Here is a 15,134-nt window from a genome sequence, read left to right as displayed (position 1 = left end):
TTTTACATCCCATCCATCCATCCATCTTCATCCGCTTTATCCGGGGCCGGGTCGCGGGGGCAGCAGCCTAAGCAAAGAGGCCCAGACCTCCCTCTCCCCAGCCACCTCCTCCAGCTCATCCGGGGGAACACCAAGGCGTTCCCAGGCCAGCCGAGAGATATAATCTCTCCAGCGTGTCCTGGGTCTGCCCCGGGGCCTCCTCCCGGTGGGACATGCCTGGAACACCTCACCCAGGAGGCGCCCAGGGGGCATCCTTGTCAGATGCCCAAACCACCTCAGCTGGCTCCTTTCGATGTGGAGCAGCAGCGGCTCTACTCTGAGCCCCTCCCGGATAGCCGAACTTCTCACCCTATCTCTAAGGGAGATGCCAGCCACCCTTCGGAGGAAGCTCATTTCCGCCGCTTGTATCCGCGATCTCGTCCTTTCGGTCACTACCCACAGCTCGTGGCCATAGGTGAGGGTAGGGACGTAGATCGACCGGTAAATTGAGAGCTTCGCTTTTACACTCAGCTCCCTCTTCACCACGACGGACCGGTGCAGCGTCTGCATTACTGCAGCCGCAGCCCCAATCCGTCTGTCGATCTCCGGCTCCCTTCTCCCATCACTCGCGAACAAGACCCCGAGATACTTGAACTCCTCCACTTGGGGCAGGACCTCATCCCCGACCCGGAGTGGGCACTCCACCCTTTTCCGGCTGAGAACCATGGCCTCAGATTTGGAGGTGCTGATCCTCATTCCCGCTGCTTCACACTCGGCTGCGAACCGCTCCAGTGCGAGCTGGAGGCCCTCACCCGATGAAGCCAACAGAACCACATCATCCGCAAAGATCAGAGATGAGATCCTGAGGCCACCAAAGTGAAAGCCCTCCGCCACTTGGCTGCGCCTAGAAATCCTGTCCATAAAAATTATGAACAGAACCGGTGACAAAGGGCAGCCCTGGCGGAGCCCATCACCCACCGGGAACGAGTCCGACTTATTGCCGGCAATGCGAACCAAGCTCTTGCAACGGTTGTATAGGGATCGAATGGCCCGTAGCAATGGGCCAGACACCCCATACTCCCGCAACACCTCCCACAGGACACCCCGAGGGACACGGTCGAATGCCTTCTCCAAGTCCACAAAACACATGTAGACTGGTTGGGCAAACTCCCATGCACCCTCAAGTATCCTCGAGAGGATGAAGAGCTGGTCCAGTGTTCCGCGACCAGGACGAAAACCGCATTGTTCCTCCTGCATCAGAGGTTCGACTAGCGGACGAACTCTCCTTTCCAGCACCCTGGCATAGACTTTCCCGGGGAGGCTGAGGAGTGTGATCCCCCTGTAGTTGGAACACACCCTCCGGTCCCCCTTCTTAAAGATGGGGACCACCACCCCGGTCTGCCAATCCACGGGTACTGCCCCTGATCTCCACGCAACATTGCAGAGGCGTGTCAGCCAGGACAGCCCTACAACGTCCAGAGCCTTCAGGAACTCGGGGCGGACCTCATCAACACCAGGGGCTCTGCCACCAAGGAGTTGTTTAACTGCCTCAGTGACCTCGCCCCCAGAAATTGGCGGGTCATTCCCCTCATCCCCAGACTCTGCTTCCTCCTCGGAAGACGCGTCAGTGGGATTAAGGAGGTCCTCGAAGTATTCCTTCCACCGCCTGACAATTTTCTCAGTCGACGTCAGCAGCGCTCCGCCAGCACTATACACAGTGCAGGTAGAGCACCGCTTTCCCCTCCTGAGACGCCTGACGGTTTGCCAGAACCTCTTCGAGGCAGTCCGAAAGTCTTTTTCCATGGCCTCTCCGAACTCCTCCCACACCCGAGTTTTTGCTTCAGCCACTGCCCGAGCCGCGTTCCGCTTGGCCTGTCGATACCTGTCGGCTGCCTCCGGAGTCCCACAGGCTAACCAAGCCCGATAGGACTCCTTCTTCAGCCTGGTGGCTCCCTTCACCTCTGGTGTCCACCATTTGGTTCGGGGATTACCACCACGGCAGGCACCAACCACCTTGCGGCCGCAGCTCAATGCAGCAGCTTCGGCAATGGAGGCGCTGAACATGGTCCATTCGGACTCGATGTCCCCCGCCTCCCTCGGAATGCTGTTGAAGCTCTGCCGGAGGTGTGAGTTGAAGATCTCGCGGACTGGGGCCTCTGCTAGTCGTTCCCAGCACACCCTCACTACACGTTTAGGTGCACCAGGTCTGTCCAGCGTCCTCCCCCGCCACCTGATCCAACTCACCACCAGGTGGTGATCAGTTGACAGCTCAGCTCCTCTCTTTACCCGAGTGTCCAGAACATATGGTCGCAGGTCTGGTGATACGATTACAAAATCGATCATCGACCTACGGCCTAGAGCGTCCTGGTGCCACGTGCACTTATGGACACTCTTATGTTCGAACAAGGTGTTCGTTATGGCCAAACTGTGATTAGCACAGAAGTCCAATAACAAAGCACCGCTCGGGTTCAGATCAGGGAGGCCGTTCCTCCCAATCACGCCCCTCCAGGTCTCGCTGTCGTTACCCACGTGAGCATTGAAGTCTCCCAGCAGGACAACAGAGTCTCCAGGTGGAGCACCTTCCAGCACCCCCCCCAGGGACTCTAAGAAGGCTGGGTACTCCGAACTGCCACTCGGCGCATAAGCGCAGATGACAGTCAGGACCCGTTCCCCGACCCTAAGGCGCAGGGAACAAACCCTCTCGTCCACCGGGAAAAACCCCAACGTACCGGCAGCAAGCCGAGGGGATATTAGAATACCCACCCCAGCCCGCCGCCTCTCACCAGGGGCAACTCCAGACTGAGACAGAGTCCAGCCCCTCTCCAGGAGACTGGTTCCAGAGCCCAAGCCGTGCGTAGAGGTGAGCCCGACTATATCTAGCCGGTACCTCTCAACCTCACGCACTAACTCAGGCTCCTTCCCCACCAGAGAGGTGACATTCCATGTCCCTATTGCCAGTCTTGGCAGCCGGGGGTCAGTCCGCCAGGGCCTCCGCTCCTGGCCGCCACCCGGCACACAATGCACCCGACCCCTATGGCGCCTCCTGCGGGTGGTGGGCCTGCGGGAGGATGGGCCCATGTCGCCTCTTCGGGCTGTGCCCGGCCGGGCCCCATGGACTAAGGCCCGGCCACCAGACGCTCGCCCTCGGGCACCCTCCCCGGGCCTGGCTCCAGGGCGGGGCCCCGGTAACCCTATCCCGGGCAGGGTAAACTGTTCCCTCGGTGTTTTTTTCATTGGGGTCTTCTGAATCGCTCTTTGTCTGGTCCCTCACCCAGGACCAATTTGCCATGGGAGACCCTACCAGGGGGCAAAAGCCCCCAGACAACATAGCCCCTGGGATCCCTGGGACACACAAACCCCTCCACCACGATAAGGTTGCGATTCACGGAGGAGCACTTTTTACATGTGTATCCTAAATGTGTTAATATTCCTGATCTAAAGAAGACATGGCTAAATGCCTCGTCCTTACTGAGCAACAGTCTTTATGTGTGAGAGCAGAGGAAAGCTCCTGTGTTGGCTGAAAAAGGTGAGTTTAATCTAAGTGAACATCCGTGTGAAGGGTTTAGATTCTGGGTTAGAGAATAACTGGATGTTCCAAACAAGCTGCTTTGGCCTGACTAACACAACGATGAGCTGTAAGATCTGACTTCACCAGCTGAGTGAACACGGGTACATTTATACAGGCAAGTGTTTGTCGTAGGACGTCACTGACCCTCATCTGTCCCTGAAAGAGCAACAACAGGAGCGTAGCTCTGAGTAATGTAAATGCTCAGATGACCTTTGACCCAGTGCTCTGCAGCTTGTCTGGAGCCCATCAGCTCAGACAGCAGAGATGGAGCAAGAGGACTCCCGTTGGACTGAACTCCCTGAATCATCTGGCTCACACCGCTGCAGCAGCTGTGAGACGAACCTGCAGAGAGCACCTGATATTAAATATCACAGTGTATAAGCAGAAAACACTGACTGTTAATGCAGCCAGAACAAGACAAAAACGTAATCACTAGGGGTGCAACGATACACAAAATTCACGGTTCGGTTCGATACTTTGGTGTCACGGTTTGATATTTCTTCGATACAAAAAAAATGTTCATGCCTTTTTAATTTGTCATTTATTAAAATTATAAATATATATTTTAAATCAAAAGTACAGTTTTTAAATTTAATGTTGCTGAAACAACAAAGTAATAATAAATCTATCTGATGGAGGAATCCCTCATCTTTGGAAAAGAGAGTTTATTACAGAGAAATGTCTCTTTCCAAAATAAAAGCTCTACTATACGCTTCTTCTGGGCTATATTCTCAGCAGCATATTAAACATATCAGGTCCCCATAAGGAGAATCATGTGCTAACGGCTGTCTAAATGACTCGGTAAAGTTTGTAGCATGCGTGCTTGTTGTTTTTGTCTGCTTCCACTTGTCTTTGCACGAGGATGATGTCGGAGTAAATGTGCAGTCATATTCGTTGTGTTCCCACTAGTGCTGTCAGCGTTAATCTGAAATGACGTTAACGCCACAACACGGCAAATCTCCGTTAACGAGCTACCGCGGATCGCCCGTGCGTGGGGCTGGACGGCCAACACTTTAACGAGCTAACTGCGCTAATGCAGTAGTTCCCACACAATGCTACATTGGTTACACCAATGTAGCATTGCGTGGCACATCCGACATACTGTTTTACTTTAGTCCATGACGCGCTTACCTTCAGGGTCATACGTCACATGAAAACCAAAATAGTTCCAAAGGCCAGATCTGAATGAGGGTGGGGGAGGTTCAGTTTGCCATGTTGCAACGAGCTTAGCTTCTGTCTTGCTAGCTTGCGCTGCCCTCAGTGAATCTGTGTTCGACTACTCCGCCTAGGCTGCACTGTCGAGCGCAGATCCACTGAGCGCTCAACACAGACAGCATCGTCAGAAGGAAAGTTGATAAAATAAATTAAAAATTTTGTATTGTTCGATACATATGCGTACCGAACCGAAAGCACTGTATCGAACGGTTCAATATCGATACGAGTATCGTTGCACCCCTAGTAATCACGCAGGTCACCAGTTGTCAGTGGAGACGTGACTGATCTTTGGTCAGGGCCATAACAAAAGTTAACGAGGAACAAAGTTAGGATCTCGGGTGATTTTTCAGACGTTCAGCTGGTCGGTTTAGGAGCCTCTGTCTCAGCCTCTCCCAGCATCCCCCTGTGTGACACCAACACCCATGAACTTCCTCTGAGGTCTTCCTCTTCCCCCCGGCCTGGCTGCTCCATCTTCATCATCCTGTGTCCAGTACATCCACCCTCCCTGCTCTGCACACGTGCAAACCATCCCAGCCTCTCTGACTCTGAGCTCTTCCTCTGATGGACTCATTTCTAGTCCTGTCCATCCTGCTCACTCCCAGTGAACACCTGGACATCTGAATATCTTCATGCTGTGGCTCATCAGCCCTCTGTGGTTACTGCAGCTCTGTACATCACCCTCTGCAGATCTGCACCAGTACAGTTCTCCTGTGAAAATCCTGGTTAGTCCACCGTCCTCCTAAACAACCGACTCTTCATAGCTGCCCTCACCTCCTCCTTACTAATCCTCTGCTCTTCCTAGCTGTCCTCCTCTTTCTTCATCCATCAGCTGGTCACAGCACTCCTTCCAGCTTTTCAACACTCATCACTCTTCAGTACATTCACATCTCAATCCTGAAATGCCTTCCCTTCAGGCAGACGCTCTGAGCATCAGCCAGCGGTGGCACTGCTCTTTAAAGACTCCAGCTCCATTTGTGATTGGTTCTGCTGCGTGAACACAGACAGAAGCTCCTCCTAGATGTTACCACTCGCGCCTCTCATCACTCCTCAACTATTCTGAGCTAGAGAGGAAATCCAGATGATTCCTGAAGGATGGGACTCGGAATTTTACAGTGAAAATGACAAAATAATGCCAGGTCGCCTGTATGCTACTTAGGTGATAAAAGGTTAATGAGATCACCACAAAACCAAAGTCAAAAGTATTTCTCTCAGTTCACATTCAAACATCTGCGGATCCACAGATTATTCATCCATGAATCAGTCGAGGTGGGAGATCCCAGCGTTCTTTAGCCAGACTTCCTCATCAGTCTCCTTAGTTTGTCTGACGCTCCACATGAAAGCCAGATGTCTGTTAAACTTGACTCTCAGGTTTGATGCTGAAACACTGCCCGTGTTGGCTTCCTACCAAAACAATCAGACGACTCTCTGGGAATGAATCAGAGGGAGGAGGTGCACGCTAATGCAAGCAAGGCACTACCAGCAGTGCAGCAATGATGGCAGACGGCTCAGCTGGAGTTCAGCGTGCCCACATCCACGTGTCTTCCTTCTCTCCATCATACCAACCACCTCTCTGCCTCCATCAGACGAGGAATATTTTGGGACCTGCTGTATATAGTGAAATATTTGTCCTGCCTGGTCCTTAAACGCGTCTCAAGCTGTAATACACTCATTCATAGAACCATGGTTACCTCTGCAACCATATGTTTGTGTGATGAAACTGCTGTTTCCAGTTCCTCTTATGCTGGCAGTGTGGTCATAATAATATCTTAGACACGCCTGTAATGTTCCAACTCTTATTTTGAAATCACCGGAAGTAGAAAGGTACGCCGGCTGTGTGTTCATGTGCTAGCTTAGCAGTTTACAGTTGCGTGGAGGCGTTGTTCTATATACGGAATAAAAGAATCGATATGACGACTCCGAGGCGATTTGTTCATCAGCAGTGACGACACAACGACGCAAGAAAACATTCTGGCCCGTTGGTCTGCTGCCCCCTGGTGGTCATTGGGGAATAATGCAGGCTTGTCATTGGCTTAATGTACTTCACCTTTGATGGAAACAGATTGGACCTCAAGCGCAGCTTTGAGATACTAGGTGCGTCTCATGTGAGGCTGTTGGTAAAAGTTACCAGTTTATTTTCATTTGTTTCCAGGAGAGTGAACCTAGTCAGCGCTCTGCAGCTGCTGCGTTTCACTGGACACGCCTTGTGTTTGAAAACACTTTAAAACGTGTGTTTAAACAAATTTTGTGTGCTTTTTAAACATGTTTATGTTTTTACCATCGCCATTAACTCCACTGTCAGGGTGAGGCACACGACAGCAGGGGGCGGGGCGCCAACTATCTACAGGACTTTAAACTCTGTGGTGTCCGCACGCTGCTCGGAAGGAGCCGACACGGGACCGTCATGGCGCTGGAGCTCTACCTGGACCTGTTCTCGCAGCCCTGCCGCTCCGTGTACATCTTCGCCAAGAAGAACAACATCAGCTTCGACTTCAAGAAGCTTTCTCTGCTGGACGGTGAGTTCACGCACGCACGCACGCACGCAGACACGAACGTCGGCAGTGTGAGCGTTCACAGCAGCAGGAGGTTTGGACGAGCACAGGTCTGAGTTGTGAGTCTGTGAGGGTGTAGATCAGAGTTTCTTTGAACTTCCTTCGCTCGCAGAGCAGCTGCTCCGTCGGTCCGCACTGATAAGACTGTGAACAGAACTGACGCTGTCTGGTTATGTCTACGATGATCATGTGATTCTTCCAAATATCTGCTATTAAAGCGTGTGCATGCGCGTGTGCGTGTGTTGGTCCCAGGCCAGCAGTATGGGGAGGACTTTGGGAAGATCAGCCTGATCAGGAAGGTGCCAGCTCTCAGAGATGGAGACTTCTGCCTGGCTGAAAGGTGATTATGTCAAACAGTGGTGAGGTGAGGAAGCGCTGGTCTGCCGTGACGTCACCGTGATGTCTTCTCTGCAGCGTCGCTATCATGTTGTACCTGGCTGAGAAGTTTAAGACTCCCGACTTCTGGTACCCAGCTGACCTCCGGCAGCGTGCTCGCGTCAACGAGTACCTGTCGTGGCAGCACACGGCCATCCGGATGCACGGCTCCAAGATCTTCTGGCTCCGGGTACGTTCCCCTTCACTGATCTGTGAAGGTGCTGTTAGATTAGTAATGTCTTACCGCCATCATGTTCTAGCTGTGTTGGAATATCCTTTCGTCTGGTTAGGAAGTAAAATCACTGTGCAGTGATGTCACTGAGCAAGTCATGCGAGCAGGCGGAGGCGCAGCCCCCAGACACACGTCCTCTGCCTGCATCGTCTCCTCCCCCGGCGTGTGAGAGAAGGCGACCACGTGTTCGAGGTTTTCCTCGCCCACCTCTTTGGGACAGATGCTACTTTCCTAGTTTGTTGGTCTCTGCTCAAAGAAAAACCAGGCTTCTGAGTCGCCGTGTCATCATTCATCTCCTGATTGTGTTCAGCATTAAGCTCATTGTTTCACTCACACTGGATCCATTGTGCCTGTAGGTCATGATTCCCAAGGTCATGGGCGTGGAAGTCCCGGAGGACAAAATGAACGCGGCCTTGGACGATCTGAACTCCTCCTTGAAACTGGTTGAAGAAAAGTTCCTCCAGGACAGGCCCTTCATCGCTGGAGATCACATTTCACTGGCTGATCTGGTCGCCATTGTGGAGATCATGCAGGTGAGCGGCCCGAATGTTCCCGCAGTAACAGGAATCAGAGTTCCCACCATGAGAGGAGCAAACACGTGATCTTAAACTCGTTCAGGTCTCTGTCACACCATCATTTTGGCATATTGTCCCTTTTATCACATTTTAAATGTATTTTCCAGTCCAGAGCTTCCCAAAGTGTGGGGCCCACCCCCGAGGGGGGCGCAGAGCCATTGCGGGGGGGTATGAAAAGAAGGGGAAAAACGCTTGGACACTGCTAGCACGGGGTTCCCACACAAACACAAAGCAGGAGATGAAGCATCACTGAATATGTTTCCAAACCAACTTCATTCTGAGACAAAGACTAGAAAATATGGTGAAGCAAATCTTCCCTTTGGTTTCACCTGCACAAGTGCTGAGGTAGGTCTCCCTGCAGGATTGGTCTCCCTGAGTCGGGAGCAGCGCTGGGCTGTTTAAACCACAGACAAACAGGATCCCACATTCTTGATTTTTAGTTCACAAACACTTGTTGTAATGACTAACTACTCCTGACATGTTGGATGTTTGCTCTTTATACAGTAAAGTTACAGGATACAAATAACATCAGGCTGATCCTGACACGATTTGTTCCCCCGTTCAAATCACAGACAAACAGGATCCCACAGTTGTTTATGTTCTTGAACACATTTTGCACAGAGAGAAAAATGTATTGATAGTAATGTTGAATATTATTACACAGGAACAAAACAACTACATGTAAAATAATGACACTGTGACGCCTCTGCCTTTGTAAATGGAGGGACAGTAACTGCGTGTAAAACCTGCAGATAGAGACAAAATACTGTTTATCTTCCATTCTGCGATTCCTCTCATGTAAACAATAACGTGGCCACAGCGTGACGTGAAAAAAGGCACATACCTTTGACGTTGCCTGATGAACTCTGTATTCCTCATCCACACGTAAGCGCAAAAAAGGAGTTTAAAAAATCTCAGTTTTCGTGATTGGAAACGCCGTTTACGTGGACGAAACAGCTGCGTGTTCAAAATCACCCGTGTAGGTGTGGACGCAGCGTAACAGAGTTGGTAGTTTATTTTCTTACTACCTGTAATTTATTGCAGTTTACTTGTATTTGCTTAATTGTTTACTAAATGTTTGAGGTGTGAAATAAACAGCAATGGAGCAAAATATGGGCGTGTGGTTGGAGGAAGGTTTTTTTGTTTTGGGGGGGGGCATTTTTCTTGTGAAACAAAGGGGGGCCCAGCGAAAAAAGTTTGGGAACCACTGGTTTTAGGAATGGTATTTCCTTGTTCCAGTTCATCTAGATTAACGGTGTTTCTCACCAACAAACAGCTCCAACGACTAGTTCGCCTGGTACGACTAGTAACCGTAGCAACACTGTGACTGGTCGCACACATCCCCGGTGTTTTCAGCTCCTCCTGAGCTGAAACAGCTGCTGGGAACGAGGTCGACGAACAAACCGGTTCTGATCTCTGTGGGGACTAAACCTGAACCCTCTTCTCGTGCTTGTCTCGATGCAGCCTGTGGGCGCCGGCGTGGACGTGTTTGAGGGGAGACCCGAGCTGAGTGCGTGGCGGGACAGAGTCCAGGAAGCTGTTGGAAAGGAGCTCTTCGATGAGGCACACCAGTATATCCTGGGAGCACAGGAGAGTGTGAAAAGCATGGACTCCAGCAAGATGCAGGTCTACAAGCCCAAGATCCTCAGGCTCTTCATGTGAACGGCACCGACTCTGTCCAAACGACTTCATCTCATGTGTGTCGATACAACAAATACACACAACGTCTTACATGTATGTCTGTGCTGTTAGTACATGTATGTCTGTGCTAACAGGATAGTGTCGTATGCATTCCAGATGTTTCAAGTACACTCAGTACACTCTTGTTACAGTGCAGGGCTGCTCCATGGAGACAGGCAGACTGGCTCTGCAGACCTGATGATGTAACAGAGGAATGTGAAACTTTCAGAATAAATGCACAGTTATAAAAGCTCTGTCCTCATATATAACGAACCTGCTGTTCATCTTCTTTCAAGCCTAATAAAGTGCCTGCAGCACTCTCAGCCTGGCTTCCTGCCTTTGTGTTTACTGTGTTGGTGCAGATCTGTGTGGATGTTTACAAACAACGGTGCACTGCTGCCACCTAGTGTTTACTATTTACATGCACAGTAATCAGTGCAAGTGTAATACACACAATACAGACATACTGTAGAACAAACAAGACTTGTACTCACGAGCAGAGATGGCGCTTTCTCGTAGAAAGTGTTGCCTGATCTGACTGTTCTTCTTCTTTTCTTTTTAATTGACATTTTGGAATCACTATACAATACCATCAACTTCAGCTATATGTCAGTACATATATTTTTTTCTTTTTTTCTATATTTAAACAACTAAAATATCCATACAATAAGAATGAAAGAAGAAAAGAAAACGAAGCAAAACAGGAAACAACAAACAAATAAAGAAAAAACACATAAAGAAAAAGGAAAGATAAATAAATAAATGTAGGGAGTGTGTTTTTGTTTCCATTAATGTAACTAATATTTCCTCTAGTCTTCTAGTAGTTAACAAATCTTCCATCGTGACACAAACAGGTCCCTCTTGTAGTTCACATCTGCTTCATTTTCTCAATCTGACCGTTCTTCAAAGATGGCCGCCCACCACAACATGCTGCTTTACCAGAGGTCTACACTACAGCCAGTTCAGTGTACCCAGGATCTCTTCATTGTCTGGATTCACTTACTCTAACATTAGTGGTCAGGATAATCTCTCACACAGGGTTATCAACCAGCTCGGTCCACCCAGGGTTTAAGTGGGGTTGGCACCATCTGACCAGTCTAAAAGGGACAGATCCACAGAAAAGGATGCGATGAGTCCAACCTACTCCAGAGATGTCATCAAAACCCATTAAAATCTATAAAGAACAAATACAGCATTAAGAAAGAAAGGAGATCGAGGCAGCAGCAGCAAATCCTTATTATGGTGAACACAGCAGAGGGAAAGCAGCACCCACAGCACCACCTCAGTGGAAATGACAAATACATTTGTTTGAATGTTTGATTTTGTTTGAATTTGTTTGAACAGGGGGGGGGGGGAGAAGAACAATACACCTGCCCACACCAATATATATAAACTTGGAGCAGATATGGGAGGAGCCATCGCTCCCAGTTTACTTATTAAAGTAATCTATAAAGGGCTGCCAGATTAGGTAAAACTGTTTAACATGATCTCTCAAAGAAAACTTAATTTTCTCCAACTGTAAATGATACATTGTGTCTCTTAACAAAGCAGAGTGAGGCTTTATTTTTCCAGGTTAGAAGTATAAGACGTCTAGCAAGCAATGTTATAAAACTCAAAACATGAATTTGTTTGTTATTTAAGTATTTAACTGTAGCTACACCAAAAAGTGCCATTACTGGGTCTGGGGGGAGCTGCTTTTAAAAAATGTCAGACAATGTTTTAAATATTTTAGACCAGTAGGTGGCGATATTGGGACATGTCCAAAACATGTGACAATGAGGCAGAATTCTGGCCACATCGATCACAGCTTGACTCCGCCCCTGGAAACATCCTTGAGACCTTCAGTTTAGACAGATGGAGCCTGTGCAGGACCTTAAACTGTAGTAGTGCCTGCAGCAGACAGAAGTGAGTGAACCAGTTCTTGTGCCTTAGTCCATTGATCTTCAGTGATGTTAGTACCCAGTTCCTCTCTCCAAGCGTTTGTCAAATGTTCCAGTGTAGTTGTTCTGTCTATTTGCAAAAGTTGGTTGTAGATCCTGGAAATAGCTCCTTCCTTTAGCGGGTTCATCAGGAACAGATCATCTGAAACTAGCTTTTGTGGTTCATTGGGAAAGGATGGAAACGTCTTTAATAAAATGACGTATTTGTAAATACTTGAAAAAATCTCTGTTTTCTATGGAAAATTTCTGCTGAAGTTGTTGAAACGAAGGAAAAAGATTATCAATAAACAGATCCTTGATTGTGTGTTTCCGTTTGGAAGTCCATAGCTGGAATGTGGATCCTGGGAACAATGTGTGTGCTTGATTATGAATTAATGGTGTAAAGATTGAACATTGACGCCAATGAAAATGCTTTCTAATCTGAGACCAAGTTTTTAGTGAGTTGGACTATTTTACATTTATGCTCACACAGATCTGAGTTTGAATGAGCCAAAGATTTAAGAGTATTAGAGAAAAAAGTCAAACTTTCCATCTGTTCCCAATCAGCTCTATGTTCCCCGCCCCAGAATGACATACAACATACACTGGCTTGCAAAAGTATTCGTCCCCCTTGAACTTTCCCACATTTTGTCACATTACAGACACAAACATGAATCAGTTTTATTGGACTTCCACGTGAAAGACCAACACAAAGTGGAACGAAAATCAGACATGATTCAAACATTTTTTACAAATAAATAACTGCAAAGTGGGGTGTGTGTAATTATTCACCCCCTTTGGTCTGAGTGCAGTCAGCTGCACATAGACGTTGCCTGATGAGTGCTAATGACTAAATAGAGTGCACCTGTGTGTAATCTAATGTCAGTACAGCTGCTCTGTGACGGCCTCAGAGGTTGTCTAAGAGAATATTGGGAGCAACAACACCATGAAGTCCAAAGAACACAGCAGACAGGTCAGGGATAAAGTTATTGAGACATTTAAAGCAGGCTTAGGCTACAAAAAGATTTCCCAAGCCTTGAACATCCCACGGAGCTCTGCTCAAGCCATCATTCAGAGATGGAAGGAGTATGGCACAACTGTAAACCTACCAAGACAAGGCCGTCCACCTAAACTCACAGCAGAACAAGGAGCTGATCAGAAATGCAGCCAAGAGGCCCATGGTGACTCTGGACGAGCTGCAGAGATCTACAGCTCAGGTGGGGAATCTGTCCATAGGACAACTATTAGTCGTGCTCTGCACAGAGTTGGCCTTTATGGAAGAGTGGCAAGAAGAAAGCCATTGTTAACAGAAAACCATAAGAAGTCCTGTTTGCAGTTTGCCACAAGCCATGTGGGGGACGCAGCAAACATGTGGGGGACACAGCAAACATGTGGGGGACACAGCTAACATGTGGGGGACACAGCAAACATGTGGGGGACGCGGCAAATATGTGGGGGACGCGGCAAACATGTGGGGGACGCAGCAAACATGTGGGGGACGCAGCAAACATGTGGGGGACGCAGCAAACATGTGGGGGACACAGCAAACATGTGGAAGAAGCTGCTCTGGTCAGATGAGACCAAAATGCAAAACGCTCTGTGTGGAAAACTAACACTGCACATCACTCTGAACACACCATCCCCACTGTCAGATATGGTGGTGGCACCATCATGCTCTGGGGGGGGTTCTCTTCAGCAGGGACAGGGAAGCTGGTCAGAGTTGATGGGAAGATGGATGGAGCCAAATACAGGACAATCTTGGAAGAAAACCTCTTGGAGTCTGCAAAAGACTTGAGACTGGGGCGGAGGTTCAGCTTCCAGCAGGACAACGACATAAACATAAAGCCAGGGCAACAATGGGATGGTTTAAAACAAAACATATCCATGTGTTAGAACGGCCCAGTCAAAGTCCAGATCTGAATCCAATCCAGAATCTGTGGCAAGATGTGAAAACTGCTGTTCACAAACGCTGTCCATCTAATCTGACTGAGCTGGAGCTGTTTCAAAGATTTCAGTCTGTAGATGTGCAAAGCTGGTAGAGACAGACCCTAAAAGACTGGCAGCTGCAACTGCAGCAAAAGCTGGTTCTACAAAGTGTTGACTCAGGGGCTGAATGATTATCAGTTTATGGGTATCTATATTAGGTAAAGAGGATAAATGATGTAATACAGCCTGCATCATCAACATTAGGGGTGTAAATATTTGCTAGTGTAACCTGATTGTTATAAAGTTTCCCTGTAACTATGATATAACGCCCACGGGGGTCTGATACTATTTTGACACTATGAAGGGGATCCCTTTGATAATAACGGCTGCACCTCTATTCTTAGCTGTGAAGTCAGAGTGAAACACCCGCCCGATCCATCTGCTTCACAAATGCTTTCTTGTAGTTATACTTTTTTTTCCTGTTTAAAGGTTTTGTTAGAAATCAAACAAAGAAGCTCTGGAGAAATGTTTAAAGTTGTCATTCTTACAGTAAAAAATAGAGTGCAAGCTCTGAACTTAAACAAGTGACTGGATCTCTGTACAACAGCTGTTTCCTGTATAGGAAGTGACAGCCATCTTGGAAAATGGCGACCGATTTGAAAATTCAAGTGTCCTATAAGCAGGGGTTCTTAACCTTTTTTACCTCGGGGCCCATTCACATATTAACACTGTACTCAATACACTGATGGTGTTTTTGGTTTGATTCATATTTAATAACTAAATCAAATCTACTTAATTTTAACAGCTAATGATGATGACATGATACAATGTAATACTCACACAGACATTCATTTATTATGTGAACCACATAAAACAATTCATGGAACAAGTCAGACTGCAAGAAGACATTGAAAGGCTGACGTCAGCCTTAATAACACAGAAATAATTGATCATTTAATTTTACCACAGCAAAAGAGACGAGGGGAAAAAGGGGAAAATAGAAACTGGATAAATAATGTGGTGATAAAATAAATACATTCAAAATTATTTTCTAATTAATTGAATAAATAAATAAGCTGTTATAAAATGTAAATGAAGTGCAAATGAAAGTATAGC

The 15,134-nt window shown here is 48.0% G+C and overlaps 1 protein-coding gene across 2 annotated transcripts; it reads left to right on the top strand.

The window, feature by feature from the left end:
- Positions 1–6,802: 6,802 nt before the first annotated feature.
- gstt1b (glutathione S-transferase theta 1b) lies at positions 6,803–10,496 on the top strand. Of its 2 annotated transcripts, XM_087845895.1 has the most exons (6): positions 6,809–6,853; positions 7,062–7,275; positions 7,564–7,651; positions 7,726–7,876; positions 8,275–8,451; positions 9,958–10,496. In XM_087845895.1, the coding sequence occupies exons 2-6, from the start codon at positions 7,164–7,166 to the stop codon at positions 10,153–10,155; spliced, it is 726 nt and encodes a 241-aa protein (XP_087702021.1). In that variant the 5' UTR covers positions 6,809–6,853; positions 7,062–7,163; the 3' UTR covers positions 10,156–10,496. The 2 variants fall into 2 exon arrangements, with proteins under 2 accessions (XP_087702020.1, XP_087702021.1); XM_087845894.1 differs by having other exon boundaries at positions 6,803–7,275.
- Positions 10,497–15,134: the final 4,638 nt, after the last annotated feature.

The sequence above is a fragment of the Neolamprologus brichardi genome, chromosome 9, assembly GCF_056152115.1.
Source record: "Neolamprologus brichardi isolate AB-2024 chromosome 9, ASM5615211v1, whole genome shotgun sequence".
In the NCBI taxonomy this organism is placed as follows: domain Eukaryota; kingdom Metazoa; phylum Chordata; class Actinopteri; order Cichliformes; family Cichlidae; genus Neolamprologus; species Neolamprologus brichardi.
This window is presented reverse-complemented; position numbering and strand designations above follow the sequence as displayed.